Source organism: Aspergillus steynii (genome assembly GCF_002849105.1).
Source record: "Aspergillus steynii IBT 23096 chromosome Unknown P170scaffold_7, whole genome shotgun sequence".
In the NCBI taxonomy this organism is placed as follows: Eukaryota; Fungi; Ascomycota; class Eurotiomycetes; order Eurotiales; family Aspergillaceae; genus Aspergillus; species Aspergillus steynii.
In genome coordinates this window covers 453,479-479,725 of record NW_020194404.1, presented here as the reverse complement: position 1 = coordinate 479,725, position 26,247 = coordinate 453,479, and the positions used below count along the sequence as shown (strand labels likewise).

Below are 26,247 nucleotides of genomic sequence, written 5' to 3'. Positions count from 1 at the left end.
TGACAGCGGGATTACATAAGCTTCCTCGGAGCTCACCGCGGCAGAACTGTTTGTCCGAAAATTTCTCATCGGAGTTTCCGCAAGATCGACTGCTTCTCTGCCGTCGTCCCGTCCCATTCTCTCGGTTTGTCCTTGTGCTGGGTGTTGCGGAGTGTCCAATTGCGAGTGTATGTGCTGGCAACCCGAAGCCTTTCTTATTGACCAATTCTCGCAAATTTCCATCGTGCTGGGTGATCGTGTCGCTGATTCTTTCGCTCACCAGGTACCACAACTATCGATCCCAGACTCCCGCCCCGTCAACAATCTTCAAGACCCGCCTCCAAGATGTCTCTCGTCAACCTATCCCATGTCTGTTCGCATTTGAACAATGCCGCCAAGGCCCGCCTTGGACTTACGTCTATCCCGAACTCGAAACTACACCTCAAACTATGCCTTGCCCTTCAGTCCGGCGGCTACATTTCCTCCGTCGTTCGGGGCGGCCCAACTCCTCCCCCCCAACATACGCTTCTTGGTCACCCGGACACTTCTAACGTGGAACCCGTGACACAAACCAACGTGGCGTCGAGGCGACTCTGGCTGGGGTTGAAGTACTGGCAAAGCGAGCCGGTGCTAGGCAAATTGAAGATGGTCAGCAAGCCCACGCGAAGGATCTCGATCGACGTTGCCGGTCTTCGGGATGTGGTCCGCGGAAAGAAGAGCGGCTATGTGGAAGGACTTCGATCCCCGGGTGAAAGTCTGTACCTTTCGACGGACCGGGGTATCATGGAGGCGCGAGAATGTGTTGAGAAGAAGGTGGGAGGCCTGGTCCTTTGCCGGATTCTGTAACTGCGGCGAAAGACGGAGGGAAACTGGAAGATGGAGCGTTTGCTTTATGAATGTTGTGGGATTTGCATTTCTACTGGAGTTTGGATTGTCGCAGTGTCTCATCCCATGTTTTGGTATCTGATATTTGCGATTGTTGGGATAGATACCTTTGTACAGTAACATAGGCTCGACTTCATGTATTACTTAGTGTTTACGGACCTTTTTCTTCATTGACTTGATCTTCGCTCTCCCCTCGGATTCTTTGCAGACGGTATATTTCTGTAATATGCAGGTGGCACAGTGTGGAATGTTCCGTGATTATCGTTCATTCCTCGATGTCATGTGCCTCCGCCCTCCGCCTTCCAACTGCAACAACAACCAATTGCCTTCCTCTCAGAGCAACCTGAACCGGTGAATGCTTCCTGCGAAAGACCGAGCCTCATCGTTTTAATTGACTTACTCATCACCGTCACCCCCAACCATGTTCATCTAGATTTTTCGGGTGTGTCGCATTAGACTAGTTGGCACGCGTCGTACTATACCGTACGCGACGTCGGTTGTTTCGGGGGCGTGAGTGTGAGAGGAGAAGCAATCTCGAACTAACAGGCAAAATCGAAGATTTCTTTCAAGGTCGCTGCATCATGTCTACAGACGAAAGATCATTGAAAAAGGTCTTGTTGTCAGGGGGTAGCGGCTTTGTGGGTGCAGCTATTGCCAGAGCAATTGCCGAGAAACATCCTCAATGTTCACTTACCATCATAGACCTGAACCCTCCTGGGCCTATGCATATTGTTCCGGGGGGAGTTGCCTTCGTTCGGGTCGATGTCACCAACAAGGAAGAAGTCAGCGAGGCATTTCAACGGATCAGACCAGACATTGTCATCCACACAGCCGGGATTGTCCCAGGCGTGAGCGAGCGATTCAGTCGAAGATTAGAAAGCCTAACTCGAAAGATCAATGTTGAGGGAACTAGGAACATGCTGGAGGCGGCAAAAAGGAGCGGGGTGAAGGGCTTCGTGTACACAAGCAGCTGCTGCGTCGTGACAGATTATCTGGACCTGCCATTTCCGAATATCGATGAAAGATGGCCGGCGTCTCCCTCGTCACTGATATATGGCGAATCAAAGGTTTTTATTCCCCCGAAGAGTCGGCCGTCGTTGTATTTGTGAGGTAATAATTAACCGACTGACGTTTCCAATCCAATTTAACAGGCTACTGCGGAGGCATTGGTAATCGAAGAATCCGGCGATGTGATGGCTACCTGCTCCCTCCGGCCTTCCGTGCTCTGCGGGCCTGGCGACACTTTGCTTGTCCCCTCGATCCATGCATGCATTGCCAAGAGCGAAACCCCTTTTATCATCGGGGATGGATTTAACCTATGGGACGTCACGTATGTCTCCAACATTGCAGATGCCCACGTCTTGGCTGCCGAGAATTTGATGTCGTCGAGGACAGCCGCCGGTGAAGTCTTCTTCATACAGAACAACGAGCCAATCACTTTCAGGGACTTTTGTCTCGCCGTATGGTCTCATTTTGGTCATATCCCACCTTTCGAAGTCCAAATCCCCAAGGCTCTGGCCCACTTTGCCGGTTTGATGTCCGAATGTTTGACCTGGGTTTTGGGGACACCTGCTACCCTGAGCCGCGGCAGTGTCAAAGATGCATGTTCCGTTCGCTATGCTAGTGGAGTAAAGGCAAAGACCATCTTGGGGTACGAAGCTCGTATTGGACTGGAAGATGGGATTCGCTTGAGCTGTGAGGTACGTGCATATCTAGAATGGCCTGCAGTTGTCCAATCGATCGAATGATTTTTTTCTGACCCGGGGTTCTAGGATTATGCCCGTCGTCTAGGCATTAAATTACCGGCCCAGAAGCAATCCGAAAAGGAAGAATGATCTCCACGTATGTCGAGACTACTTGGCCGGTGTAACCCTGTCATCGATGACGGACAAAGAACGTGTTGTTCTGAACGCGACATGCTAAGGGGCTATAGGCGGTTACGAAGCACGGGAATTGCTCGGCTTCGCGCTCACGAGATCATTTCCGGGGGCTCCTATGGACTCTTAAGATATTAACTATGTATGCCAACGTGATGTTTCACAAGTTGCGCTGGATCGAAAGAACCCCCTTGTTTGACCTTCGGTCTTCTCACCTCCTGACGTCCCCCCATTTTTTTATTCTCATTTTTTATTTTCCCATATTCCTTTTGCTGGGTGGCGACATCAGCGGCAGCTTCTTCCCTGCCTCCATGTACCGACGTTTGGAGGGAGTGAGCAAGGGAATCGCCCGGTTCTACACTGAAATAATTGACCCCCTGTTGTACATAAAATTTTCCGATAAGCAGAGCTGGGCGAAATCGATCATTGGGTTGTTTTCCTCGATCGATGACCTGATTTCGCAGGATCCGTTTTGCAGACTCGTCCACACCTGGGACGAGAATAGGCCAATACGATGGCTTGCAGCTTGGGCAACAAGGCATGCAGTAATGTATGCCCAACTGCGTCGAGAAGTATCAGAATCCCAACAGGACAGGTGAAGATCCATGCTCTCCACAGTAGGATCCCAAAATTAGGCCGCCATCGGTCCAACTCTGGCGCGTGCTCCATATCCACAGTTGCCTTTACTTTCAGACATCATGGTAATAACGTAGACTATGGCCCGCCGTGCGCCCCCTGCTGGAACCGGAGTTCTGCTCTAGATGGGTCGGTGATCAACAGGATTCTCGGGAACCCACAAGAACTGAGCATTGGAAACAGAAAATTCGGTGTAAAGTGAGCAGTGTCTAGATCACAGGGAGGATCAGATGGGGATGAGAAACATGGAGGAAGAGGCGTGACGGACTGGGATCCTGAGGCCAACCCCTTAGGCCGCACGGGATCTCCCGAGGGTCTCGACAACCCTTCGCGATCTTCCCTCCTTCTTTCCTCTTCGCCATCCACCCCCGCTGTCAACTTAATCCCCAAGACCCTCTCGGCCATCTCATTGATGAATGATCTCGGATGGGGTCAAGCCTCGAAACAGAAAAAAATTAAAACACAATAAAAAAAAAGGAGGACAACAAAAAAAGACAACCTGTCGTCGTGCCGAGTGGATATGCATGCGCCCAGCTGGATCCTGACGGACATTGCTGCCCAAACCCCCCCCAATATGCAGTCGGCAATCCTGTGCTCTTTTGGTCCTGTTTCTCCATTCTGCTGCTCTATCTCCTTTGTGGATACGATCAACACGCGGAGACCGATGCTGCTCTCCCCTTAAAGGATGATTCCAGTTCTTTACTGGGTTCATCCATGGGGTTGCGCTCCATGCACTGGTTCGGCAGACCACTGGCTCATTGGCCCCAGGTTCTTCCCTGGCCCTTAGCGATGCTCATAAGATAAGTAGCAGTTAATCTCTCATCTCCATGCCGTCACCGGCGGCCCTGTTTAGCCTCCTCTAGCTACCCTTGTCCCAAGGAGACTTCAGCGGAGAAGATCCGACCTCAATTGATTGGCCATTGTGACTGCGTTGACTCTGTCACCCGTGGTATTCTGATATATCCTCCGGAAGGCTTGTCCCCGACAGGAACGGCATCTTACCTACGGGGGGCACCAGACTACCAGTACGCCTTTGCCGCTGGTGTGGAGTTCTTCATACCCTGCCTTTCCGTGTTTTATTTTATTTTTATTTTCTTTTATGTTATTTCGAATTACCGTCTCCATTGTTTTAATTTTAAATATTATTGCCCTTACTCTCGTGGGACCGGAAGAAGTCAGAGCTTATCTGGTGTCCCAACGATTGGGCCTTCAACTACTGCCCTTGTTTGCCTCATCGCTATATTAACTCGCGGCCGTCCACCCCCTCAGTGAGGTGTCGGTCAAAGTCCTTTGGACTAAATCAAAAGACCTCGGAACTCTTCACCAAGAATTCCATACTTTTTATGCCCTTTTGCTAGCAACACGTTTTCTCCTAGTCACGCATAAATTTCCATGTCGCCAGTCCTTCCACCACAAATCATACCAATGTCTTCGGCCTTCAGTTATTACTCCGGAACAACCTCCGGGAGTGGTGGCTCTTGCACTCACTCGATAGGTAGTGATTCCGACACGTGGTCCCGTCATAGGTTAGCTCAAGCGAACATCTGTCACTCCCCTCCTTTGTAACGCTCTGGCATGCTACTGCGATTTTTGATTGACCGTGTCACTACGAGAAGCTCACCTTTTGCAGTAGTATTATGCCCCAACGCTCGCAAATCTATGGAACTTCTAGCGAGACCCCCGTGATTTATCATCCAAGGTATCTAGCCAGCCTGTGTGATTTGCCCTCGTACCATATTGCTGGAAAGAGGCCATGTTGTACTAAGACCGCCGAAATGGCTTTTCCCAGCGCAAAACAATTTTCGTCCCATCGCGAGGGTGGTACAATAGACGCTCAGATCGCTGCTGCGAGGACCTCGAAGCACGTGTCGCCCGATCTCGAGCTGCCGATGTCTTACAACGGGCTCCCCGTAACGGCACATACTTCAAACGGTATTGTTGTATCATCGACCGGATCGTTGCCACGTCCACCTTCTCTGTACCGCGAATGGGATCATCCTGCATGCCTCCCTCCGGAAGCTCTCAGACCTAGTTACGACTTCGGAAAGCCCGATAACTCGGACTACCTAGTGGAAAGGAACGGTCGACGTGCCGCCGACAAGTTCAAAGGCAGCACTCGTTACCACTCCCAGAGACGACCATCCAACCGAGATGAATTTGATGGTCCTCATCAGCTCCTAGAGATCCCTTCCCCGCGCATCGTTGCGGCGCAAGCGAGGGATTTGCCTCACCTTCCTACTAATCTTGATGTCTCAGAGCAAGACCGCATCTTGAGCGCGGTGAATGACAGACTGTCACAATGCGCATTTGATTTTGTTGCAAAGTATCAGTTTCCAATTCCATTGGAACCGGACAAAAGACAGGTGAGGGTTCCCTCAGACCGCGAATGGACTGAGTGGGTATATCTCCTAAAAAGGTTGGCCACCAAGCGCCGCATTCCCGCCAGGGTTCTCTATAATGGCCAGATCAAGCAATTAGTCACGGTCCTGGAAAATTCCCTGGAAATGAGACATGCTGCCAAACATCAATCTAGACCCATCAAGGATGACCGGAATGTACTTCAACTCATCTCCGCCGGGACTCAAGTGACAAAAATCCTAAAAGATGCCAATGCTATGGAATATTTGGACCGTCTTTATCTTGATACGGAGAAACGCATCCATGACCGGCGCAGTCGTCGGGTGAAATTCGCCAGCCCTTGAGGGGGTTTCGTTTTTTACCACAACGCAAAAAGATGTTTTCCCCTTTGAAATGGCCAATATGCTCCTTCTCCAGCTTCAAACCCCGGATCCTTTTGGAAACCCATCCAGTCGTATATTGTGTATTGGAATACCTCTCCCCTTGTCCCTTGACAAGCTCTTCTCAGGATTGAACCTTTTGGATTATCAACTTTGGACCCCTGGACCACCCGGAATTTCCTTTATCCAACCGGTTGGAATGAAGGCTCCCTTTTTTTATTCTTTCAACGGACCCCGATGGAGAGATGATCCTTGCATTCCCAAATCTGGAGTTATATTTGCAAGCCTTCGGTTATCCCAGAAGGGCCCTGTCGCTGAAGCCCTACATGGGTAGTGCGATGATGAGACTCGAAACCGTTTCGGAAACTGTGTAGTGTGCAATGTCATGGCGTACCTCGTTTGAATGGTACTTCGACCATGCCCTACTCTTACTATAGCTTTACTGTCGATCTATGGATGGCCCCTTTGTCTCGGTGAATTTTGTTTGCAATTCGTTACGTGTTGTCACACTGTACGCTCAGGCCTGGATGTGGCCTCTGGATATAACTCTTACATGTACCCACGTCTGATGTCAGTTTCTAGATTTTTCTTTGTTTGCTTGCTTGCTATTGATTCTTGTCGATCAACTCTTTTTGTTGTCTATTCACACGTTGAACATTCTGTTTATGGTGTTGCTATCTGACTTTTGTTTATTGGTTATGTCTGTGATGGGGATTGATGTATGTGAATCCGATGTATGACCCTGGAAATTATCTTGGAATATCCTGTCCGGCGGGCTGATGGCCCATCTCTTTACCCTGGGATATGAACCGCGGCCAAGGACACCCTGCTGGAAGAGAAAGCGCATCTTGGCGCCTCATGACTGTTAATTAAGGCAAGGGAGAAAGAAAGAGGAAGAAGAAGAAGAACAAGAACAAGAAGACAGATCAGGTGGGCTCTAATTTTGTTTCAACCGTGTCTTACAGTCTTGACTTTTTTTCACCTTTGACCTGAGCTCAACCACCTATAGAGAACAGTTTACAAAAAAAGATCGTGTCTGGCGCATGTCCTAGACAAAAAGGAAATGACAGACCCTGGCCCTTGTTTTCCGGGACTTTTTAGATTGGTTGAATCCGCGAAGGATCTGCTGACGCCTACATGATCACCGACAATCCAGGTAGACACCCCCAGCAGCCTGCCACCGACTCCATGATGAGGTGTCCAGACGTCTCGGCGCCTTGAACTTGCACGTTAGTGTCACTGGGCAATTTGTTTCCAATTACTAATTCCAGCAGCATGATAAATAATCATTGACAAAGGGGAAAGACATAGGTTCTATGATAATGATATATACTACATTCTAAAAGCAAATAACAGCGAGAAAAAGCAAAAAGGTGATGACGACCACAATATGTTCAAAAGCAACATGAGTATACATAAGAATCAAAAGAAAAGTGAAGGCCAACACATCGGCTGAAAGAATGGGGTTTTTTTTTTTTCGTTTTCTTTTTCTCCCCACCCCCACCAATGCAAAAGAGCTCAATTATTCACTCAACGATCAATAAAAATAAGCAATCATGCCAGGTTACGCAGTCCCTCGGGATATAAGCCCCCCGAGGCGTCGCAGCGAACATCGTAGCACAGACAAGGGCGAGAAAGAACCGGGATACTTCCACGCCAGAATTCCCACTACCGCCGCACTCGAGACTACCGCAGAGACGAGGCCGTAGCCTAACAGGCGACCCTGGAGGTGGACTGCGCTAATGACCTCCGAATAACGCTGGTTGCTGAAGCTGACCCGAGCGTATTGCGTCTGCCAGCCTAGACTGGGGAAATGGCGATCCAGCGACTCCTCGATCGTCTTGCGCAGCCTGTAGAGCGGCAGCTTGACGCCCCAGCGCATCTCGAGGTAATTCTGCTTGGAGAGATCGTTGATGGCGTGGGTGTCGGCTGAGCGCTGATCGGTGTAAGCCTGGAAGGCGGCCTGGCGGGCCTCGCCCCGCGATTCGAGGGTTGCATCCAGATCGTAGACCCCGTGTCGATCCAGGGATTCAAACAAGATGCGGATGTCCTCGAGACCGGCGTTGAGGCCTTGGCCGTAGAACGGCAGCACGGCATGGGCGGCATCGCCGACGATGACCACGCTAGACCCGTAGTGGTGCGGCTTGCACTTGATGCTGATCAAGGGGAGGTGGGGGTTGACGGTGAATTGCTCGTGCAGGGCCTCCGGGGCGATGAGGGTCGGGCAGACGCCGGGGAAGTGGAGGTCGAAGAAGTCCAATAGGTTCTCGGAGGAGTCGGTCAGTTGCGCGTAGTGGATGGCCGGGGCGAACAGCGTGCAGGTAAATGATTTGTCGGCGGACGGTAGCGCGATGAACATAAACTCCTTTCCGGGCCAGATGTGCAGATGGTTGGGCGAGATGCGGAAGTCGCCGGTCTCGCTGGGGGGGATGCGAAACTCGCACCACAGCGTGTCGATGTACTCCTGCTGGTAGTCCACGCGCGCGAACTTCATCATGTGGTATCGCGACGCCGAGTGCGCGCCGTCTGCACCAATGAGGTAGTCGAAGTCCACCTCGATCTCGGGGACCCGGTTGCCAGACCCCGACGGGGGAGTCTCTCCCGGCGTCCGTCGCTCGAACCAGGCTTTATTGGTGCGAAAGTCGGCGCCGGTCAGCTTGTGGTTGAAGAAGAGCTTGACGTTGGGCGTGCCCTCGAGCTCGTCGAGGAGCGCATTATTCAGAGTGCCGCGATCTACGGCGTTGATGGCCTAGATTGGGGGTCTGTCTGTCAGCTGCACGGCTGCTTATATAGGGCTTTTTCGATATGACATGTCATATTTTCGGCGGGCATGCATAGTATAAAACTAACCCGACCATGAACGTCATATTGCTGCGCATCCTCCCAGAGCTTGCCATTGTCTCGACCATGAATCATACGGCCGTGCATAGGAATTGACCCGTCAAGGACCTTGTGGATCATGGCTTCGCGATTCGAGGACCGCATGGACGTAATGCCTCGTTCGGAGAGTGCGAGATTGATGGACTTTGTGAAGTTCAACGGAATGGTATCAGGATCGCGAAGATCTGTTGCACCCTGCAGCGTGAGTTCAGCTCAACAAGAAGACGTATAAAGCATTGCGATCATGGCATGTTCGTTCTGGATTGCTCCGAGCGGGGTACATGATAAGAATGATTGTGGTGTCAATGTGGGTTATTTGGTCGCACCAGATCCAAATTGACCATTCAATGCAGTACAGGTATGTGTTCAATTCATGTCAAGCGCAGAGACTTACCCCCTCGCAGCTCATACAGTTCAACATCGTCGCCCCTCGCCGCAGCGTAGAGCGCCGCAAGAGAGCCCACCGGCCCCGCTCCGACGATGACAACCTTTTGCTTTCTCGGGGAAGACTGAGCCATGATGATTGCCACCAAGAGTGGTTGAACAAGTAAAGGGATTGCCCCTTGCGTCAGACAGAAGTCGCAGCAATTAATAATCTCAGGAATCGTTCAGGTTTTCCAGTCACGAGAGATCGATAAAGTTGCGTCACGCCCGCCGCCCCACGGATGCCCCGATTCCGCCTAGCGCGGGCCCTCCGGACCAACCGGACTTGGCTGCCGCTCGATCACGTGGTTCTCTGCCGCGCGCCTATCAGACACGCGATAACGCTTACTCAGCGCGATAAGATATTCGCGCTTAGCCGTCCTGGGAGTTGGGTCATTCCAATTACGGTTAGTCCCGTTGGTAATCGTGCCAGCCTCCAGGGCCAAAAGACCACTATCTCAGCACCTCTTGTGCAGAGATGCCTGGGACCGCCTTATATAGTAGCATAACAAGAAAGGGTATCTCTTCACCCACGAGCTCTGTGCTCTAACAGTTTTCCACTTCTTTTTATATTGAAAATGTAGTATTATATTATAGCAAGAGGTTAAGGATCTCAGAATTAGAAGTCCATTTCCTGTTTTTAGAGGCTATTTGAACAGGCGGATCGAAAGTATGCGACAAATCGCGCATTGGTCACGTCCTAAACAGGTTAGTTCCTGCCGAGCGAGAAGCCGAACTGCCGACGCAGCCAATGAGTGTCGAAGGATTTCCCGTATCTCCCAGATTTGTCAGCCCAGTGGGGATGTCTTATCATCACGTGTGCGATAAGGCTGTTTTGCGGCGGAGTCATCTTGCGGCCAGCATGAATCTACTCTCGTCACCCCAACTCTCAAGGTCTTGAATGGTGGTGCTGGAGTCTCAGTGAGTGAGTCGATAGCATGTCTCCAGAAAGGACTCCGACAGAGACTTCCCCGTTGCTGGGGCCTCAAAGCAACGGCAATGCTCCTCAGCCTCCCTCGAACGGAGCCATTCCCAGGGACGCCGCGTCCGCAGAGCAACAAAACAAGGATGCCGCAGAGACCAGGAACAAGCTCGGGTATATCATCCCTGCGGTCTCAATTGGGGTATGGAATTGCATGGAATTTCCCTGTATGCTCTGAGTCGGCAAATACTAAAACATGTCCAGATCTTCTTGTCGGCAGCCGACCAGACAATTATCATGGCCAGTTACGGTCAGATTGGGAGTGACCTCAAAGCGCTCAATCTGACCAGCTGGATCGCCACGTCTTACTTTCTGACCCTGACATCCTTCCAGCCTCTATATGGTAAATTGAGCGATATATTCGGCCGCAAGGCCTGTTTGTTGTGGGCGTATGCGATCTTCGGCGTTGGCTGCTTGTTCTGCGGCCTGGCGCAGAATATCCATCAATTGATTGCTGCGCGGGTAAGGTTACACGAGACTTTACAGGTTTACATCGGCTGACATTGATCTTCCAGGTTTTTCAAGGCATTGGAGGTGGTGGTATGACCACCGTGGTTAGCATTCTCATGAGTGATATTATTCCCCTCCGAGATCGGGGAGTATGGCAAGGAGTCATTAATATCATCTATGCAACTGGTTCGGGAACCGGGGCACCTCTAGGTACTGAAGACTGCTCCTGTTGCTACCACGACCAAACCAACTGACTCATTTTCTGTCTAGGTGGAGTCTTGGCCGATTATATTGGTTGGCGGTGGTATGTGCTTCATCTCCTCATCTAGCGCGACAATTGCGCGATCACTAATCCACATCCTAGGGCCTTTATTGCTCAAGTCCCACTTTGTATCATTGCCTTCGCAGCCGTGTCCTTTATGCTGGATTTGCCTTCGCAGGAAGACAGTCACTGGAAAACAAAACTTCGGCGCATCGATTTCCCCGGGGCGATCGTGCTTGTCGGAGCGGTTTTCGGCTTCCTACTTGGTCTTGACCGAGGCAGTAATGTATCATGGTCGTTGCCTATAACGATTATCTCGCTGAGCGTATCAGCTGCTCTCTTTGTGCTTTTCGTTGTGGTTGAGGTCTACTACGCGAAGGAACCCTTCGCTCCGGGCCACATCATTTTCGACGGCACCTTCTTCGCCGCCTACGGCTGTAACTTCTTCAGTTTCGGAGGCTGGATCGCGGGTCTGTTCTACATTCCGCTGTACTTCCAGGCCGTAGATGGCGTATCTGCTACCGTTGCTGGATTGCGGCTGCTGCCCAGCATCCTCTCTGGGGTGACTGGCTCACTATTTGCTGGATTCATGATGAAATGGACTGGTAGATTTTACTGGCTAACGGTGGCTTCCTATGCGTTCCTGACTATGGGAGTGACATTGATCTTCCTCTTTTCGGGAGGAGCTGGCGAGAATCTCGGTGCCATCATCCTAGGAACAATGGCTGCATCATTCGGTAATGGCACCGGTGTTACGACGACACTAATCAGTTTGAGTGAGTCGCTTTTTCTTCTGTTGCGTGTCGGTCTCTGTGTTTTCTAACTTGTTGTAAAGTATCAAACTCGACCCCTGAGGATCAGGCCGTGGTCACTGCCTGTTCGTATCTCTTCCGGTCTCTGGGATCAGTGATTGGCCTTTCCTTGTCTTCCACCGTGGTGCAGCAAATCCTCCGCAACCGACTGAGATACGCCCTGCGCGATAGCAAGGACATCGATCGTATCGTTGACGGCGTGCGCCAGAGTCTCGATTTCATCAAGACTCTTGACCCAGCCGTTGGAAAGATCGTTCGAAGCTGCTATGGATGGGCAACGAACAAGGGGTTTGCCTTTTTGATTGGCACCGTGTTCTTCGCCTTTGTTAGCAGTCTTTTCATTCGCGAGAAGAGACTGACCCGATAAATCACGTCTGACCGGGATGGATCACGACCTTGCCAAAAGAAATCCGACACACTATACAGTAAACCCCCGGCAGATGTGAACATAAAATCGCACTGGACAACATAACAGAAAAAGTATTTGCAATCTCGACTTCGAGGATTATTAGCGTCTGATACAGCGCACTTGTCTCTAGATATCATGGTATCCTTTCCCGAGATGGGCCTCGGGATTGGACTGGCTTTTGCAGCACATTGACTTAATTGGATAAGAATGAATATATGTTTTGTTTCTCGTGAGATGTTCCGGTTGTAGAGTGTAGTTTGTCAAAGTCTCGAAGATCAACGCGCGAAGGCGGTCGAGCTCGAGCGCGGCCGCCTTCCTCTTGCGGGCGAGAATAATGACAGCTTCGGCTTCTCCCATTCCTTTAGCAACTCCCCTCTTCCCCAAAGTCATTCTTTTGTCATAATCTGCGACCCTCGGAATTTTATTTCTCGTTACTGCTAGATGAGAATTCGAAGATAATAATGAGCTCTGTTCCATAGCTGGGGTACAACTTTGCACCGCCATGTCGGATTCTCACTCTAGACCGGACTTGTCACGGTATCGCCCAGTCCTCTACCTGCTCACGGGAGTTGTCGCCGCCTACGCTCTCGTTTATGTTAACAACCAGCTTCTATCGTCTTCATCATCGCAGTCATCTCTTCGCCGCCGGAGAGCTGTTCGCCGCACGAGACGGAATGAGCCCGAACCGCCTGCCGCCGCCGAAACACCCTCCTCTCGCGCTATCGCCCACCTCGAACAACTGGAACGCCAGAATGGAGTATACGGAACTTTTCGCATAGAGACGGAAGATGGTCGCCGGGTGGAAAGCGGCTTGCTGCCGTCGCTACTGGCGACGCGGGACCAGCTGATGGAGGAAGTCGGAGTCCCCGAGGCGCATGCCGAGCGGATGCGCGAAATGATGGAAGACACGTTTTTGGAGTCCTTCCTGGCCCTCGACTTCCCGCCGACACATGCTTTGGATGATGGGAGCCCCGAGCGAGAATACTTGACCGAGCAGCTTCAGCAACGGGGAATCTCTCGCGCAGGCATCGAGCGGGCATTGACCCGGTTTAACGCGGACAACAATTACGGGGACGAACTGCGACGGCGTCGGCAAAATGGCGAGAGAGTCACGCTATCCACATCGACTTTCCCGGATGAATCTCCGCCCGCGATCAATATGGATGGTGGCGAGACGGTGGTCGATGATCAGAGCGTCTTTTCGTGGCGCGACGGCAACAACGAGTCTTCTCCGACGCGCGAAGGTCAGAACTTGCTCAACTTGCTCTATCACATTGCGGAGGATCAGGCCCGAAGGGATGGATACATCCACAGAGGTGTGACGTGCAACAGCTGCGGAGCCATGCCCATCCAAGGCATTCGGTATCGCTGCGCGAACTGCATTGACTACGATCTCTGCGAGACATGCGAGGCCATGCAAGTACACATCAAAACCCATCTTTTTTACAAGGTCCGGATTCCAGCGCCATTCTTAGGGAACCCTCGACAGTCTCAGCCCGTGTGGTATCCAGGGAAGCCGTCTATGCTCCCACGCAGCCTACCTCGATCTCTAGCAAAACGTCTAATGAAGGAGACTAGTCTTGAGAACACGGAGCTTGATGCGCTCTGGGACCAATTCCGCTGCCTTGCAAACCATGAATGGAACGATGATCCCAATAAACTCTGCATGGCTATCGACCGCAAGACGTTTGACCGGTGCTTTGTTCCCAACACATCGATCCGCCCTCCCCCGCCTAGTCTCATATATGATCGGATGTTTGCATTTTACGATACCAATGGCGATGGTCTTATTGGGTTTGAGGAATTTCTCAAAGGTCTCGCCAGTCTCAATAATAAGAGCATCGATGAAAGGATGCGTCGCGTTTTCCGTGGCTACGACATCGACGGTGACGGTTACGTCGAGCGAAAGGATTTCTTACGGGTATTCCGTGCCTACTACACCCTCAGCAGAGAGCTTACTCGTGACATGGTTGCGGGTATGGAAGATGACTTTTTAGAGGGCGGCGCACGAGACGTCGTTCTAGGAATGCAACCGATCAGCTCCGCGTTCCCTGGCAACATTCCCTCTGGCGAAGCGTCTAGAACCGGGGAAGGAAAACGCATGAACTCGGAAGGGGATATGGATATCATTGATAGCGAAGGTGTGTTGAGGCCCGATGGAACCGACACTGGAAATCGACATTCAGTTGTTGGAGATTCTGCTGTTCGAACCAGTTTCGGCAGCGTGCGTCCGTTGTTTCCCTCCGTGCGGCTATCGACGCCAACTGGGCCCCGTGCATCGGCCAGAAGGAGCGAAAATTTCGATCATCATGATGATGATGAAGGCGGTAGCTCTGTCGATGGCTCGAGCTCGTCGGTGGCCACTGACCGCTGGCCTCCCGCTGAGCACATTCTTGAGGAAGATATTGTCAGCGCTCTTGGAGCAGCTGTGCCCCTCGAAGAAGTCACCGATCCGGTTGACAGAGCTCGCATCGACACAGCCGTGTATAACAGGATGTACGATGATGACCAGCGGCAAGTGGATGAGGTCCGCCGACACGGCATCGATGAGCGGTGGCGCCGAAGAGCATTTTATACCGATGAAGAAGACGGGGCGACTGCTCCAGAGGGTTACGAGACTGACCCTGATGCCGAAAAAATGTCCGACGAAGACGCACTCGATGATCATTTTGAGTCTCACCCGCCGTCTCCCCGGTCTCGATCATCATCCAAGGTTCGTTTCCAGGACGACATTACGGATGACTACGACGTGCGATCCAATCCGTCGACATCTTCACGGAGCATATTGGTTGGTGAGAGATGGGGAGGGTTTGAAGTCCCCGAGGTTGAGAAGGACGTAGGAAAGGAGATTCTCTACCAGGTGACTCAGCAAGGCTTCAACGAGTTACTGGATATTCTGTTCAAGCCGAAGGAAGACTTGCTCATGGAAGCCTATGACACCCGGGCTGAACGCAAGTTCTGGGCCCGAGAAATTGAGCTGGCCGAGCAGCGTCCTGAAAATCAATTCGACCAGATATTGAAACGCGAGGAGAAGCAAAGGGCGGAGGAAGAGAGTAAGGAGACCGAGGAAGACGAGAAGAACCCATTCAGCGATCGACCGCTTGAGGAGCTTCTTGACCGTGCGGGATATTCGATTAGAAGCCCCCCTCTTCAGCCTCTGCGAGATAGCCCTATTTTCGCTCCTCGATCCCCCGAGCTGCGACTCCCGGATGACGACGTCCGGCCCACACACCTCGCACAGCCTGACGAGGTGGAAGAAGAAGCCGATGAGGACGAAGAGGAGGAAGAAAGCGAGGACGCCGACGGACTTATTGTCTTGACCTCGCCAGAGATACACGCCGACGAACTGGCCCTTCCACCGGCCACATTCCCTCGAGGTTCTTTAACCATGGAAGGGAGACAACCTGCCTTTGTGGAGACAGATTTCGATCCTACTCTGCCGCAACATCGTCCTAACGAAGGCACTCTGGATGCCTTTGACTCCGGCTCCGACTCGTCCTCGGTCCATACCATCTTCGACGACGTCCAGCAACACAACCTTCCCCCCGAACTCCGCTTCCCACCCCAAGGCGCGGCCTCCTTCTTTGGAACCTCGTCGGCGCCCGCCTCTCTCGCAGCATTCTCGCCCGAAGCCGAGGCCACCGCGCCCAAACACTCCCCCTCCCCTATCCAACCTCTCCCTCCCACCGCCAGTCCTTCGCCTCCCCGTCGAAACGCCGCGCCTCAACCCCCCTCTCAACTGGTCCTCTCACGGTGGGCGTACTTGAACTACATCGAGCGCCAAGCACATCAGCGCGGCGGCAGCGGTGCCAAGCTGAACTTCGATGAATTCACGCGGCGCATGTCCGCCGATCGAGGCCGTCGATTGGCATTTGTCGCCAGCTGGATCGAGATGGCCAGCTTTTAATCCGACTGGCTGATGAGATGGCTTCTGATGTGGGAGAGCTCGGGAAACCTCTGTACAGTGATCTTTCTTTCCGTGATGACTTGGGCTCACAAAACATGCTTAACATTTACATTCATGAAGAATACCATATCAATCTCTAATCTGAAATCATTGACATTCGTGCTGTCAGTTGAATAAATCTATAGATCTGGCATTATGTGATGTACGAAGTAGACTATTATCTCAGTATATTGTATTCGAGAGTCAAGGTTATATTTCGCTTTTTGAAAATGAGATATCCACATTATCGATTTACATGTACCACGTACAAACGAAGAAAACTAAAAACGTCGAAAGTACCTCGAAGAGGGATCCAATATATCTAGTTGAATTAAACCGTTAAAAGAAATCCGATTCATATACTATGAAGATGGATTGAAACCACTCAATCCCAATATTTAATCAACCCATCCAAACCACCCGTCACCACCTTACTAGTTTCCTGAGGATGCCAGTCCAAACAAGTCGTCGCGCCGCCTTCCTTGCCGCCGGCCATGATCTTGTGGTACATCTTGCCGGTCTTCCAGTCCCAGAAGCAGACGTAGCCGCCGCTGTCGCCGGAGGAGATGAACTGGCCGTCGGGGGAGATCTTGAGGTCGATGGCGTAGCCGGCGTTGTTGTGGCCGCGGAAGCTCTTCTTGCGGTTCTGGCGGAACTTGTCGGTGGCGCCGTAGACGACGATCTGGTTGTCGCCGGACTGGAAGGCAACGTATTTGCCGTTGGGGTGGGGCGCGGCGCGCGTGAGCGCGAACATGTAGGGCTCGGCGATGAACTTAATGGGCACGGGGATGCCGTATTCCCAGGCGCGCAGGGATTTGTCGTCGGAGGTGGAGATGAAGCGGCGGTTCTCGTCGACGAAGGTGATGGTGTTGATGGCTGCCAGGTGGTGGTCGTATTCCTGGACGAGTTCGCCCGAGCGCGTGTCGAACTGCACGATCTTCTTGTCGGACATACCGGCCAGGAACTCGTGCGAGAGCTCGGGGTTGGGGTTGAAGCGGACGACGTGCGGCGTCTTGCCCGTCGAGAAGCGACCCAGGCATTTTCCGTACTCGGTGTCCCAGAGCTTGATCTGCCGATCGTAGGAGGCCGTGAGGAAGGTCTTCCCCGTCGGGTGGAAGTCGGTGTCGGTGATGGCCTTGTTGTGGCCCGAGAAAGTGCGCAGGAGCTCGCGCTGGTGATACACGTCCCAGATCTTGGCCTTGCCGTCCGCCGCAGCCGACAGGAGAAGGTGACCGGAGTTGGGGATGAACCGCAACGACGTGATGGCCTTGGTGTGGGACTTCCAGGTGTGAATGAGTTTCTTGGGCACGTAGTTCTTGATGCTGCCCACGTCCTTCTTCAGATCGATATCCAGATCCTGCGGGACGTGCATATACGTGCGGCCCATGTAGTCGAACTGCTCGGAGCCGTGGAATTCGGTCGTTTCCACCTTGGACGAATCGTCCTGGTAATCCGTCGCCTCCTTGCTCATGGCCGGCATGTTCGACGGCGCGATCTCCTCCTCCACGTATTCCTCGTCGCTGGCAAGTTCTTGGTCCGCCAGAGCGACCTCCTCTTCGTACACGTGGTCATCATCCTGGTATTTCGCCCAGGGTCCAAGATATGCGCCCGCACCCTCGACAATGCTCGGGTCGCCCTTCCTTTGTCGCTTCGCCCGGAGAGCCGCCGACGTCTCCTTGGACGGTTTCATCTGAATGACATCCCGACCGCCATACTGAGCGGCCTGCTCTAGATCGCCGACAAACTGCCCGGGGAGCGTCGGGTTGCGCGTATACCCCAGACTTTGGAAAGTGCGATGCTGCGCGGCAAAAGTCGCCTCGCTGATGGCGGCCTCTTCGGCGAATCCGGTCGGTACGTTTTTGCGCTTGAGGCCGTTGGCGGGCCCGTCAGGCTTGAAAGGGTTGGAGGGACCTTGCGTCGGCCGCGCGAGATCGTCGTAGGTCGCGTTGTAGGTGAGGGCCGTCGACGAGGTGTTAGCCAGCATCATTTGCATATGCGCCTGGTCCTGTGGAATTGTTAGATACCGGGGACGTGATCGCGATATGTCGGACTGATAAAACTAGGAACGCAGGAAACATGTATTCGGGGCGGGATAAAGCTAGGAAAAGCTGGAGGGACCAAACCTCTGTGTTCACTTCCGGGGCAGCGACAATTTTGGTCGCCGAGGGAGCAGCTCCCTGGATCTGGGGCGTCGAGTCATCGTCACTGGAATCGTAACCAGCGCCTAGTAACGAGGCCATGGTGGACGGGGGTGTCGGGGAAAATGAGGAAGAGAGTTGGAGGGAAAAGGAAGAAAGAATGAAAGTCCGGCAGTTTTACGGGCGGCGGCACCGCCCCGTTGCGAAGATCCGGCGATGCTCCGTCGTCTCCATGAATATATTCCATCTACTCTCCTGCACAGCTCCTCATCTCTACTCTACTCTCATGGCACTCCGAGGGTATCGTACGCTCATTGTTTGTCACACCGCTAGAGGTATATACAGCACACATTAAGGCATCAACATGAAATAGAAAAGATCAAGCAATAATAAAAAAAAAAAAAAATTCCATGCCACGCCATCGTGAGAAATGTCGTGGTTCCATTCATCTCCCAACGTCATTAGAATCCAAAAACAGAACCTGCCAGGTGCAACCCCTAATATCCACGTCGTCCCAGTTGCTCCTGGCCACTTGCTCCTACTGCTACATACTCCGGCCAGTCCACGCAGCCCTAAACGATCGAATTATGGGAGAAGCTCCCATCGCTGAGAGGGCCGCAGCAATATATGGTGGCGGAGTCTCAAAAGTCAGAGAGTCGTCCTCGAATCCCTTCTCTCGTCCACGGCCGGACCGACCTGGTACATCACGCGACACGTCCGTCGGGACGCCCGTGGCGCATCGTATGTTCCGTTTCGCCGCGAAGTCAGTGGGATTCGTCGCGGATCAGAGCGACGATCATGCTGTACAGGTAGAAGAAGAACATCAACAGGTGGAAACCCAGTTTGATGAAGGATTCCTGTGTTACAGTTAGCGAGCGGTTCCCTGTCGGTATGACGTAAACCCGGGAGCGGACTGACCTTCTTGTGCACATTGAGCTTGCGGAAGATCTCGGTCGCATCCAGCAAGTGCTGGTTATCGTAGATCCTGTCACGGGAAAGCCTAGTTAGCTGACATGTCCATCACCAGAAGGGAGTTCGCAGCGTCAGTCAGACATAACGTACTTCTTGGCGTTGAAAGCCAACAGAGGCAAGTTCAGCACGATCGCCAGCCAGTAGCCATTGATCACGAAGAGGAAAGTCAAGAATCCATGAACGGCGGCCTCGGGGATAATGTAGGCGTTGAGACGGTTGCAGAGATCGATAGGGTTGATGTAGTCACTGTTGTTGGGAGGACCGGTTAGCTTAGCTCGCTAGCTTATCACCGGCGCAATTGAGTGCGAGTTGCCGATTGCGGCGCAAAGACAGGCAGCCACAGGACTTGAAAAATTATACGAGACGGGACGCAGAGGTGCTCACCATTCCAAATCACTGTACATAATCGTGAAGAACACCTGTAGGAACAAGTTGACGGCGTTGATCAACACCGCCAACAGGTAGAGCCACGCTTCACCGGACATCATGGGAAAAATTCCAAAATCGGAGGGAAGTGGTGAGAAAGTGGGTGGGGAGGGAAAAGAAACGAAGACGAGGACCCGCGAGGGAGGGCGAAGGGATCAAGGAGAGCAAAGCTCGGAGTCGGAGAGACAGAAGGATGGAGAGTGGAGAGGGAGAGGGAAAGGAAGCGAGAGAGCGAGAGAAGCAGAAGAGGAGCAGCCAAGTTGGTGTGGATTCGAAGGCGGTGAGTCCCCGGGCGATGTCACTTCCCTTCAAGAGATCCGATAATTCTACAATCCTACCGACTCTACGATGGCAGATGCACGGGCAGTCCGCCAGAAAGACGCGGAATGCCACCGAATCTCCTGACAGAGAGACCAGCCCCGAGGCTACTGTTGATTAAAGACCGATCGGATCCCTTGTGGAGGTCCATCCGCCTCCCAGCCACCGCAACCGAATCGGTCTCGCAGCCTAGTGATTACTGGACAGTGGAGTCCATCTATCTGGCTCCTTTATGGACATTGGATACAGAATGAGCGGATATGTACAGACTACAGAGGGTTCCAAAAGATGACAGAAGTCTCATCCTCTTTGGATGGAATTTATTCCGTCACGATGAGATGATGACGCGGTGCACGTGCTGCTCTCCGCATCGGCCCATTCCTGAGGCATCCCAAAAACAACCATTATTGACATCCGCACTACCTGAACTATAGGAATGTTCCCGTGCGAATGACATGCGACAAAAGGAACAAAAACACAATACTAGCACAAAGACATCGTATATACACTACACTTGTCAACCGAATCACCGCTTCTCAACCAGCAACACATGCATAGCACCGTAGGCGATGACAATAAACGCCCCCGAGATGACCGCCAGTCCGATCACATCTTTCCACAGTGCGAGCGTGTCGAATCCGAATGCACTAAGAATAGAGGCTCCCGGAACTTCGATGTCGAGCCCGTACTTGTGGTCGATGAGGGTCAAGAACGTAACCTCGTTGACAATGAGGGCCTCGAACCCGTAGTGGAAGATGGACAGCTGGAGTCCCGTTAGCATTTCCGATCGAGAAACTAAGAACCAAGAAGGGCAGGGCCAGAGGACGTACCGTTTGGAGCCACAAGGCAGACTTGGGGATGGCGTCGTGGTTGAGCAACAGCCCGGCAAATAACAAACTAAACAACATCACCAAGCTGCCGATCAAATTGGCCACTCCGCCGTCGCGGCAGACAATGCCGATGAAGAGGCAGATGTTGGCTGCCGCCAGGTTGAAGAGCACCAGGACCAGAAGGAATCGGAAGAACTCCGGCCAGGCCGGGATCAATCCGGTCATAGGATATACGATAATGCCCATGATGATGGGGGGAAGGATTCGCAGGGGTACAATGTCAAATACCACCTTGGAGGCGAAGTACGTGATGGGATGGTAATAGCCGTTGGCTCGCTCCCGCACAAACAGAAGGCGTTCTGTAGAGAACACCGTCAGGCTGGTGAGTGTACTGAATCCGAACAGCGCCAGAATGAAGAAAAAGAGACCCAGTCGGTTCTGGAAGCCCTTGATGTCGTCCGTCAACCCGTAGAAGAGGTAGCCACACAACACGGCCAGCAGGATCGAAATGGCGTAGTGCGTGAGCATCAGCATCGGGTTACGGTACAGGTTGCGCCAGGTCCTCTGCGACAGAATGAGAAACTGTCGAACCAGACCGACACGGGCGTAGTTCTTCGGCACTCCGGTAGGGCGGTCGGACAAGATGTCTGAGTTGGTCGATCCGTTCGCTGCGCGCGCGGTCTGGACCGCGGCGACAATCTCGTCGTGCACAGAGCGGGCGACATCCGATGAAGAATAGTTGGCAACGAGAACGTCCAGGTCCGTTTGGCCGGGAGCCGCCGGCGGCAGGTGGTCTGGATCGTCGAGGATTTGCGGGGGGACATTGCCAGGCTGACGCGAAAGGCGCAGCCACTGCTGAGTGTTCTCGGCGACCTCATCAATCTGGGCGTCCTCTTCATCCGTCTTAGGCGTAGGCGGGGCTTCCATATCCTTCTTCCGAGAATAGAGCTGTCTGTCCTGGCGTTGCTTGAGCGAGACCCGTCGCTTACTCTTCGGTCGGCGACTTGCATCCAAGGTACTGCTAGAGTTGTCTTCGATGCTTGCGTTCGACGCACTGGCAACAGATTTGACGGCTCTGAGGCTGCTCGAAGCGGTCTTGGGCGGGTCTGTACGAACATCCAGCAGAGGTGACTCGATTTCCTCGTGATGAGACCGAGTAACACTGGCATGCATGGTCATGTCCACAAGGTAATCCGCAATATTGAAGCCGGGAGGACATGAGTATCCGGAGTTGTCAAAGTATCGCTGGCATGTCGAAAAAGGGCCGGAGTATACGGTTTTGCCTTGCGCTAAAAGAACAAGGCGGTCGAAGAGTGCAACGATATTGGATCGAGGCTGGTGGATAGTAAAGATGACCGTCCGGTTGTAGGTCTTCGCCAAAGTCACCAAACACTCGACCACATTGAAAGCGTTGAAAGCGTCCTGATAAGTAATGCCATTAGTCTGGGTAGATGATGGGTCTGGGTTTGGAAACTTACGAGTCCGCTGGTAGGCTCGTCAAGGAACAAGATGCTTGGGCTAGTGACCAGCTCGCAAGCAATACCAACCCGACGCTTCTCGCCACCGGAGATACCACGACCTTTACCCTCTTCAGAACCGATGAGCTGATCTTTAATGTGGAAGATTCCAAGTTGTTTTTCGACCTCAAATACCCGCTGCTCTTTGGCTGCTCGGCCCATGTCCCTCGGCAGGCGCAGGAGCGCGCTGGTCAGGATAGTCTCGTGGACGGTCAGAGTGGGAAGCATAGTATCCTCCTGGTCAACAAATCCGATCATGCCTTTGAAGTCGTGGTCACTAAGCTTTTCGCCGTTCACGTAGAAGTTGCCCTGAACGGCTCCTCGCTTATTCTTCCGGGCCAGGATGTCCAAAAACGTGGTTTTTCCAGCGCCCGACGCGCCCATTATGGCGGTGATCTGGCCCGGCTGCGAGGCACCCTGAATACCGGAGAGAATTTCCTTCCCGTTCAAGAAGTATGAAACGTTGTCCCAGTACAGAGCTGCCGGTCTGTGTTCAGCCAGAAGTTTGGCAGCTTCATCATCCGACTCATCGGTAAGAGGGAGATGAATGCGTCCGCGATAAGATCGGCGCGACAAGTACCACACGATCAAGATGACCGCAACGACAAAGAGCGCGCATCCTGCGATGACGCCGGCAATCAGCGGAGTGTTGATTTGCTTGACAGGCCGGGTATATCCCGGCACATCGGTCTTGTACAAGCATTCGCCGGCATCGCAGTTCAGAGTGATGCTTTCATCTCCGAAAACGCTTTTGATCAGATCATTCATCGCCGGCTCCTGAAACTTGCTGCCATCTTCCGGGCTTCCACCCTCGGTTGACACGGTCGAGAAGGAAGCCGGACCCTGAATCGACTCCTCAAGGAAATCTCCAATGTCGATGGAGCCTTCCTCACCGCAGAGCATTCGTCCTGGGATACACTTGCATTGGATGGTCTCGCATCGGTAGTGGGTTTTGTTTTGGTTATGAGTGGTTTCCAGACCCCATTCACACTTGTCTAGGCCGCAGTAGAATGACTCCCGTTGACCCACCCAGAACTGGAAGTTACAGGTCTCATCCTCTGCCTCACAAGAGAAGGTCACTTGCGGCTTTCTTTCCTTCAGCTGATCAAGAATCTTGCGGTTCGTAACGTCACACATCTGGAAGTTCTCCTTGACCGTGACGCCTTGCTTGTAACAAACACCCCCTTCTCTATCTGGCATCATTGCATTGCATGCATTGTCTGTTTGACAGACGTTGCAGTTGATTCCACCCCAGCCATCCTCGCACGAGCATTCATTGCCCTTTCGAGGAGCTCTTTCGTGGCCGTCAGCCAGCGAGCCACAGACGGGTTGCGAACAATCATCTCCGCCAAATCCCGGGGGACAGACACATTTCCCAGTAAACTTGTCACAGGGGGCAAACTGGTTGCACTGGAAGGCGTCTAGTTGGCAGTTAAAGCAAGGCGGGCAGTCCTTGGGACGGTCGATGAAGGAGGCGAGGAGCGGAGACTGTAGGTCAGCGGCATCGGTGTAGTTGCTGCTCTGCGCGATGGCCGATGCGGAGAACGACAGAAATGTGGCCAACGAGAACCCGACTGATGCTTGTAACCGCATCGTGGACCCGGAAAGCAGTCGTGGGTTGCAAGACGACCACCGGTCCTATGGTTCGTCGGCGTATCTGTTGGGAACGGGGCGGAGAGCGACCAATGCGGAGTAGCCCGATCACTGGAGGACTGGTCGGGGGATTGCACACCACGCAATCCGAATGCAGCCAAAGTCTAGAGTCGAGAAAGAGAACGTGATAAGTGATAGGGAAATAAGCCGAGTATTCTGGACGCCAACTTACCGGGGAGGGGAGCAAAGAAGCGGTGGATGGAGCGATGGAGAGAAGTTGGCTGGGGCGAGGCGGAAAGGCGCAGGTGAAACGCAACGGGGCGATGACGATGCCGGTGCCTGGCAGCCTGGGGCATCCCTCGGGGTAGCCGCGTCACATGACCTGTCAGCGTTGGACTCGATCGGGTCTGCTACAGTCCTTGAGTTCTGAGTACGGAGTACTAAATGGAGCTCGAGGTCGACAAGTATATCTTGTGTCGATCTCATCCTGTCACCTCCTTTATTCTCTGGCCCTGTGCTGTCGATCTCTACTTCTTCCCCGGCATCTGCTGTATCGTATCACGTGATGTGTCCCATATTGGCATCGCGACCAATTGCAAAACCCTCAGTCAACCTCCAACGTCAACGATTCCTCAGAATATCCGAAACCCCCGCCAGGCTTTTGCGAAGACCAGACCACCACCATGGTTCAGTTCAAAGAATTTGCAGTGGAACAAGTACGTTGCGCCCACCCTGCCTCATCTTTCATCTGCTCCCCCACAGTCCCATCTAACCCCGCGGTGCCAATCAAAGTGGATGGACAAGTATGAACTTCAGGCCCAGTACAATGTTGCGGAGACTTGCTGCGCCTCTATTTCTGTGAACGACCTCCAGGAAATCTCCGAAGACAAATCTACCAGTCCTTTGGATCTCTCCTCGAAGCTGACCTACGGAGCCATTCGGGGGTCGGAGCGCCTTCGGAGTACCTTGGCCAACCTCTACTCGGTCAAAACCCCCACGCCGCTGCCACAGGATAATGTCTTGATTACCACCGGGGCCATTCATGCTAATTTCCTCTTGCTTTACTCGTTGGTTGGACCCGGGGACCATGTCATCTGTCATTACCCCACATACCAGCAGCTCTATTCGGTCCCAGAATCGCTTGGCGCGGAAGTGAGTCTGTGGAAGTCCAAGGAGAAGGATGGGTGGAAATTGGATATCGAGGAGTTGAAGACACTCATCCGACCTAACACCAAATTAATCATTCTCAAGTATGCCTTCCTTCCTTGTCTGCCTTTCGGTGTCTTGCCTAACGCGAACGGCTTGTTTCCTTTCCGTTGAACAGCAATCCCCAGAACCCGACCGGAGCCGTCATACCGCAAGCCACACTGGAGGAGATTGTTAAGATTGCCCGAAGCTCCTCGATCTACATCCATGCCGACGAAGTCTACCGGCCTATTTTCCACTCCATTACGCCGATGGACGCGGACTTTCCGTCATCCCTCTTGTCCCTGGGGTATGAACGCACAATTGTAACGGGATCGCTGTCGAAGGCATACAGTCTGGCGGGGATCCGGGTCGGATGGATTGCGTCGCGCGATCGCTCGGTGATTGAAACCTGCGCGGCTGCTCGAGACTACACCACGATCTCCGTGAGTCAACTGGACGATGCGGTTGCAAGCTATGCCTTGGCGCCCGCCTGCCTCCACGGACTGTTAAAACGAAACATCGAATTAGCGAAGACAAACCTGGCGATCCTGGAGACATTTATCGAGTCGCATCGGTGGGCATGTGAATGGGTCAAACCACGCGCGGGCACGACGGCATTTGTGCGGTTCAACAAGATGGGAAAACCCGTAGATGATGTCGCCTTCTGCGAGACGCTCCTGCAACGGACTGGGGTGATGTTTGTTCCGGGCAGCCTTTGCTTTGGCGAAGGAGAGGACTTCCACGGCTACGTGCGCATCGGATTTGTGCAGGAGACCGAGGTGTTGAAGAAGGGATTGGAGGCGCTTGCCTCGTTTATGGACGAGGGATACGACGAGGTGCCGGTGGTGAGGAAGAAACCCTTAATGGTGGCTTCGTCCGAATAAACGAATAAACGAATCAACGCCATCGCGTCATCGTCCGCGGTCCACATGTGACGCCAAGATGTCGTTGGTAACACAGTAACGACGCGATTGTATCCAGAGCAT

General features: G+C 52.9%; 12 protein-coding genes across 12 annotated transcripts; 8 read left to right on the top strand and 4 right to left on the bottom strand.

Annotated features, from left to right (window-relative positions):
* The first annotated feature begins 79 nt into the window (after positions 1-79).
* P170DRAFT_439233 (mitochondrial 37S ribosomal protein uS8m) lies at positions 80-1,050 on the top strand. The gene is made up of 2 exons (XM_024849797.1): positions 80-167; positions 263-1,050. Exon 2 carries the CDS (start codon positions 325-327, stop codon positions 823-825), a length of 501 nt encoding a protein of 166 aa, XP_024700780.1. The 5' UTR covers positions 80-167; positions 263-324; the 3' UTR covers positions 826-1,050.
* A 395-nt stretch (positions 1,051-1,445) lies between these two features.
* Positions 1,446-2,699, top strand: P170DRAFT_365736 (NAD(P)-binding protein; the record flags this gene model as incomplete). Its single annotated transcript, XM_024844722.1, has 3 exons — positions 1,446-1,931; positions 2,016-2,564; positions 2,637-2,699. 3 exons carry the CDS (start codon positions 1,446-1,448, stop codon positions 2,697-2,699), a joined length of 1,098 nt encoding a protein of 365 aa, XP_024700779.1.
* A 47-nt stretch (positions 2,700-2,746) lies between these two features.
* Positions 2,747-3,532, top strand: P170DRAFT_244530 (uncharacterized protein). The gene has a single exon (XM_024842975.1). It carries the CDS (start codon positions 2,882-2,884, stop codon positions 3,338-3,340), a length of 459 nt encoding a protein of 152 aa, XP_024700778.1. The 5' UTR covers positions 2,747-2,881; the 3' UTR covers positions 3,341-3,532.
* Positions 3,533-4,802: 1,270 nt separating this feature from the next.
* P170DRAFT_449167 (uncharacterized protein) lies at positions 4,803-6,079 on the top strand (the record flags this gene model as incomplete). The annotated part of the gene is made up of 3 exons (XM_024851020.1): positions 4,803-4,903; positions 5,008-5,076; positions 5,167-6,079. The coding sequence occupies 3 exons, from the start codon at positions 4,803-4,805 to the stop codon at positions 6,077-6,079; spliced, it is 1,083 nt and encodes a 360-aa protein (XP_024700777.1).
* Positions 6,080-6,299: 220 nt separating this feature from the next.
* On the top strand, positions 6,300-6,852 carry P170DRAFT_244516 (uncharacterized protein). Its single transcript, XM_024842974.1, has one exon. It carries the CDS (start codon positions 6,519-6,521, stop codon positions 6,795-6,797), a length of 279 nt encoding a protein of 92 aa, XP_024700776.1. The 5' UTR covers positions 6,300-6,518; the 3' UTR covers positions 6,798-6,852.
* A 560-nt stretch (positions 6,853-7,412) lies between these two features.
* Positions 7,413-9,577, bottom strand: bna4 (kynurenine 3-monooxygenase). The gene is made up of 3 exons (XM_024849796.1): positions 9,390-9,577; positions 8,966-9,180; positions 7,413-8,864 (listed from the first exon to the last, which is right to left on the bottom strand). Exons 1-3 carry the CDS (start codon positions 9,511-9,513, stop codon positions 7,680-7,682), a joined length of 1,524 nt encoding a protein of 507 aa, XP_024700775.1. The 5' UTR covers positions 9,514-9,577; the 3' UTR covers positions 7,413-7,679.
* A 779-nt stretch (positions 9,578-10,356) lies between these two features.
* On the top strand, positions 10,357-12,563 carry P170DRAFT_413713 (putative MFS multidrug transporter; the record flags this gene model as incomplete). Its single annotated transcript, XM_024846987.1, has 6 exons — positions 10,357-10,542; positions 10,605-10,862; positions 10,916-11,060; positions 11,121-11,154; positions 11,215-11,888; positions 11,948-12,563. 6 exons carry the CDS (start codon positions 10,357-10,359, stop codon positions 12,289-12,291), a joined length of 1,641 nt encoding a protein of 546 aa, XP_024700774.1. The 3' UTR covers positions 12,292-12,563.
* A 138-nt stretch (positions 12,564-12,701) lies between these two features.
* On the top strand, positions 12,702-16,400 carry P170DRAFT_439228 (EF hand domain protein). Its single transcript, XM_024849795.1, has one exon. It carries the CDS (start codon positions 12,836-12,838, stop codon positions 16,238-16,240), a length of 3,405 nt encoding a protein of 1,134 aa, XP_024700773.1. The 5' UTR covers positions 12,702-12,835; the 3' UTR covers positions 16,241-16,400.
* Positions 16,401-16,497: 97 nt separating this feature from the next.
* P170DRAFT_439226 (WD40 repeat domain-containing protein) lies at positions 16,498-18,543 on the bottom strand. Its single transcript, XM_024849794.1, has 2 exons — positions 18,403-18,543; positions 16,498-18,284 (listed from the first exon to the last, which is right to left on the bottom strand). The coding sequence occupies exons 1-2, from the start codon at positions 18,517-18,519 to the stop codon at positions 16,665-16,667; spliced, it is 1,737 nt and encodes a 578-aa protein (XP_024700772.1). The 5' UTR covers positions 18,520-18,543; the 3' UTR covers positions 16,498-16,664.
* A 638-nt stretch (positions 18,544-19,181) lies between these two features.
* P170DRAFT_478432 (cornichon family protein) lies at positions 19,182-19,874 on the bottom strand (the record flags this gene model as incomplete). Its single annotated transcript, XM_024853560.1, has 4 exons — positions 19,182-19,274; positions 19,336-19,402; positions 19,480-19,635; positions 19,774-19,874. 4 exons carry the CDS (start codon positions 19,872-19,874, stop codon positions 19,182-19,184), a joined length of 417 nt encoding a protein of 138 aa, XP_024700771.1.
* A 585-nt stretch (positions 19,875-20,459) lies between these two features.
* P170DRAFT_466782 (putative ATP-dependent permease ADP1) lies at positions 20,460-24,350 on the bottom strand. The gene is made up of 4 exons (XM_024852440.1): positions 24,306-24,350; positions 22,442-24,237; positions 20,964-22,385; positions 20,460-20,896 (listed from the first exon to the last, which is right to left on the bottom strand). The coding sequence occupies exons 2-4, from the start codon at positions 24,071-24,073 to the stop codon at positions 20,660-20,662; spliced, it is 3,291 nt and encodes a 1,096-aa protein (XP_024700770.1). The 5' UTR covers positions 24,074-24,237; positions 24,306-24,350; the 3' UTR covers positions 20,460-20,659.
* Positions 24,351-24,756: 406 nt separating this feature from the next.
* P170DRAFT_364006 (aspartate/tyrosine/aromatic aminotransferase) lies at positions 24,757-26,145 on the top strand (the record flags this gene model as incomplete). Its single annotated transcript, XM_024844620.1, has 3 exons — positions 24,757-24,789; positions 24,866-25,323; positions 25,398-26,145. The coding sequence occupies 3 exons, from the start codon at positions 24,757-24,759 to the stop codon at positions 26,143-26,145; spliced, it is 1,239 nt and encodes a 412-aa protein (XP_024700769.1).
* Positions 26,146-26,247: the final 102 nt, after the last annotated feature.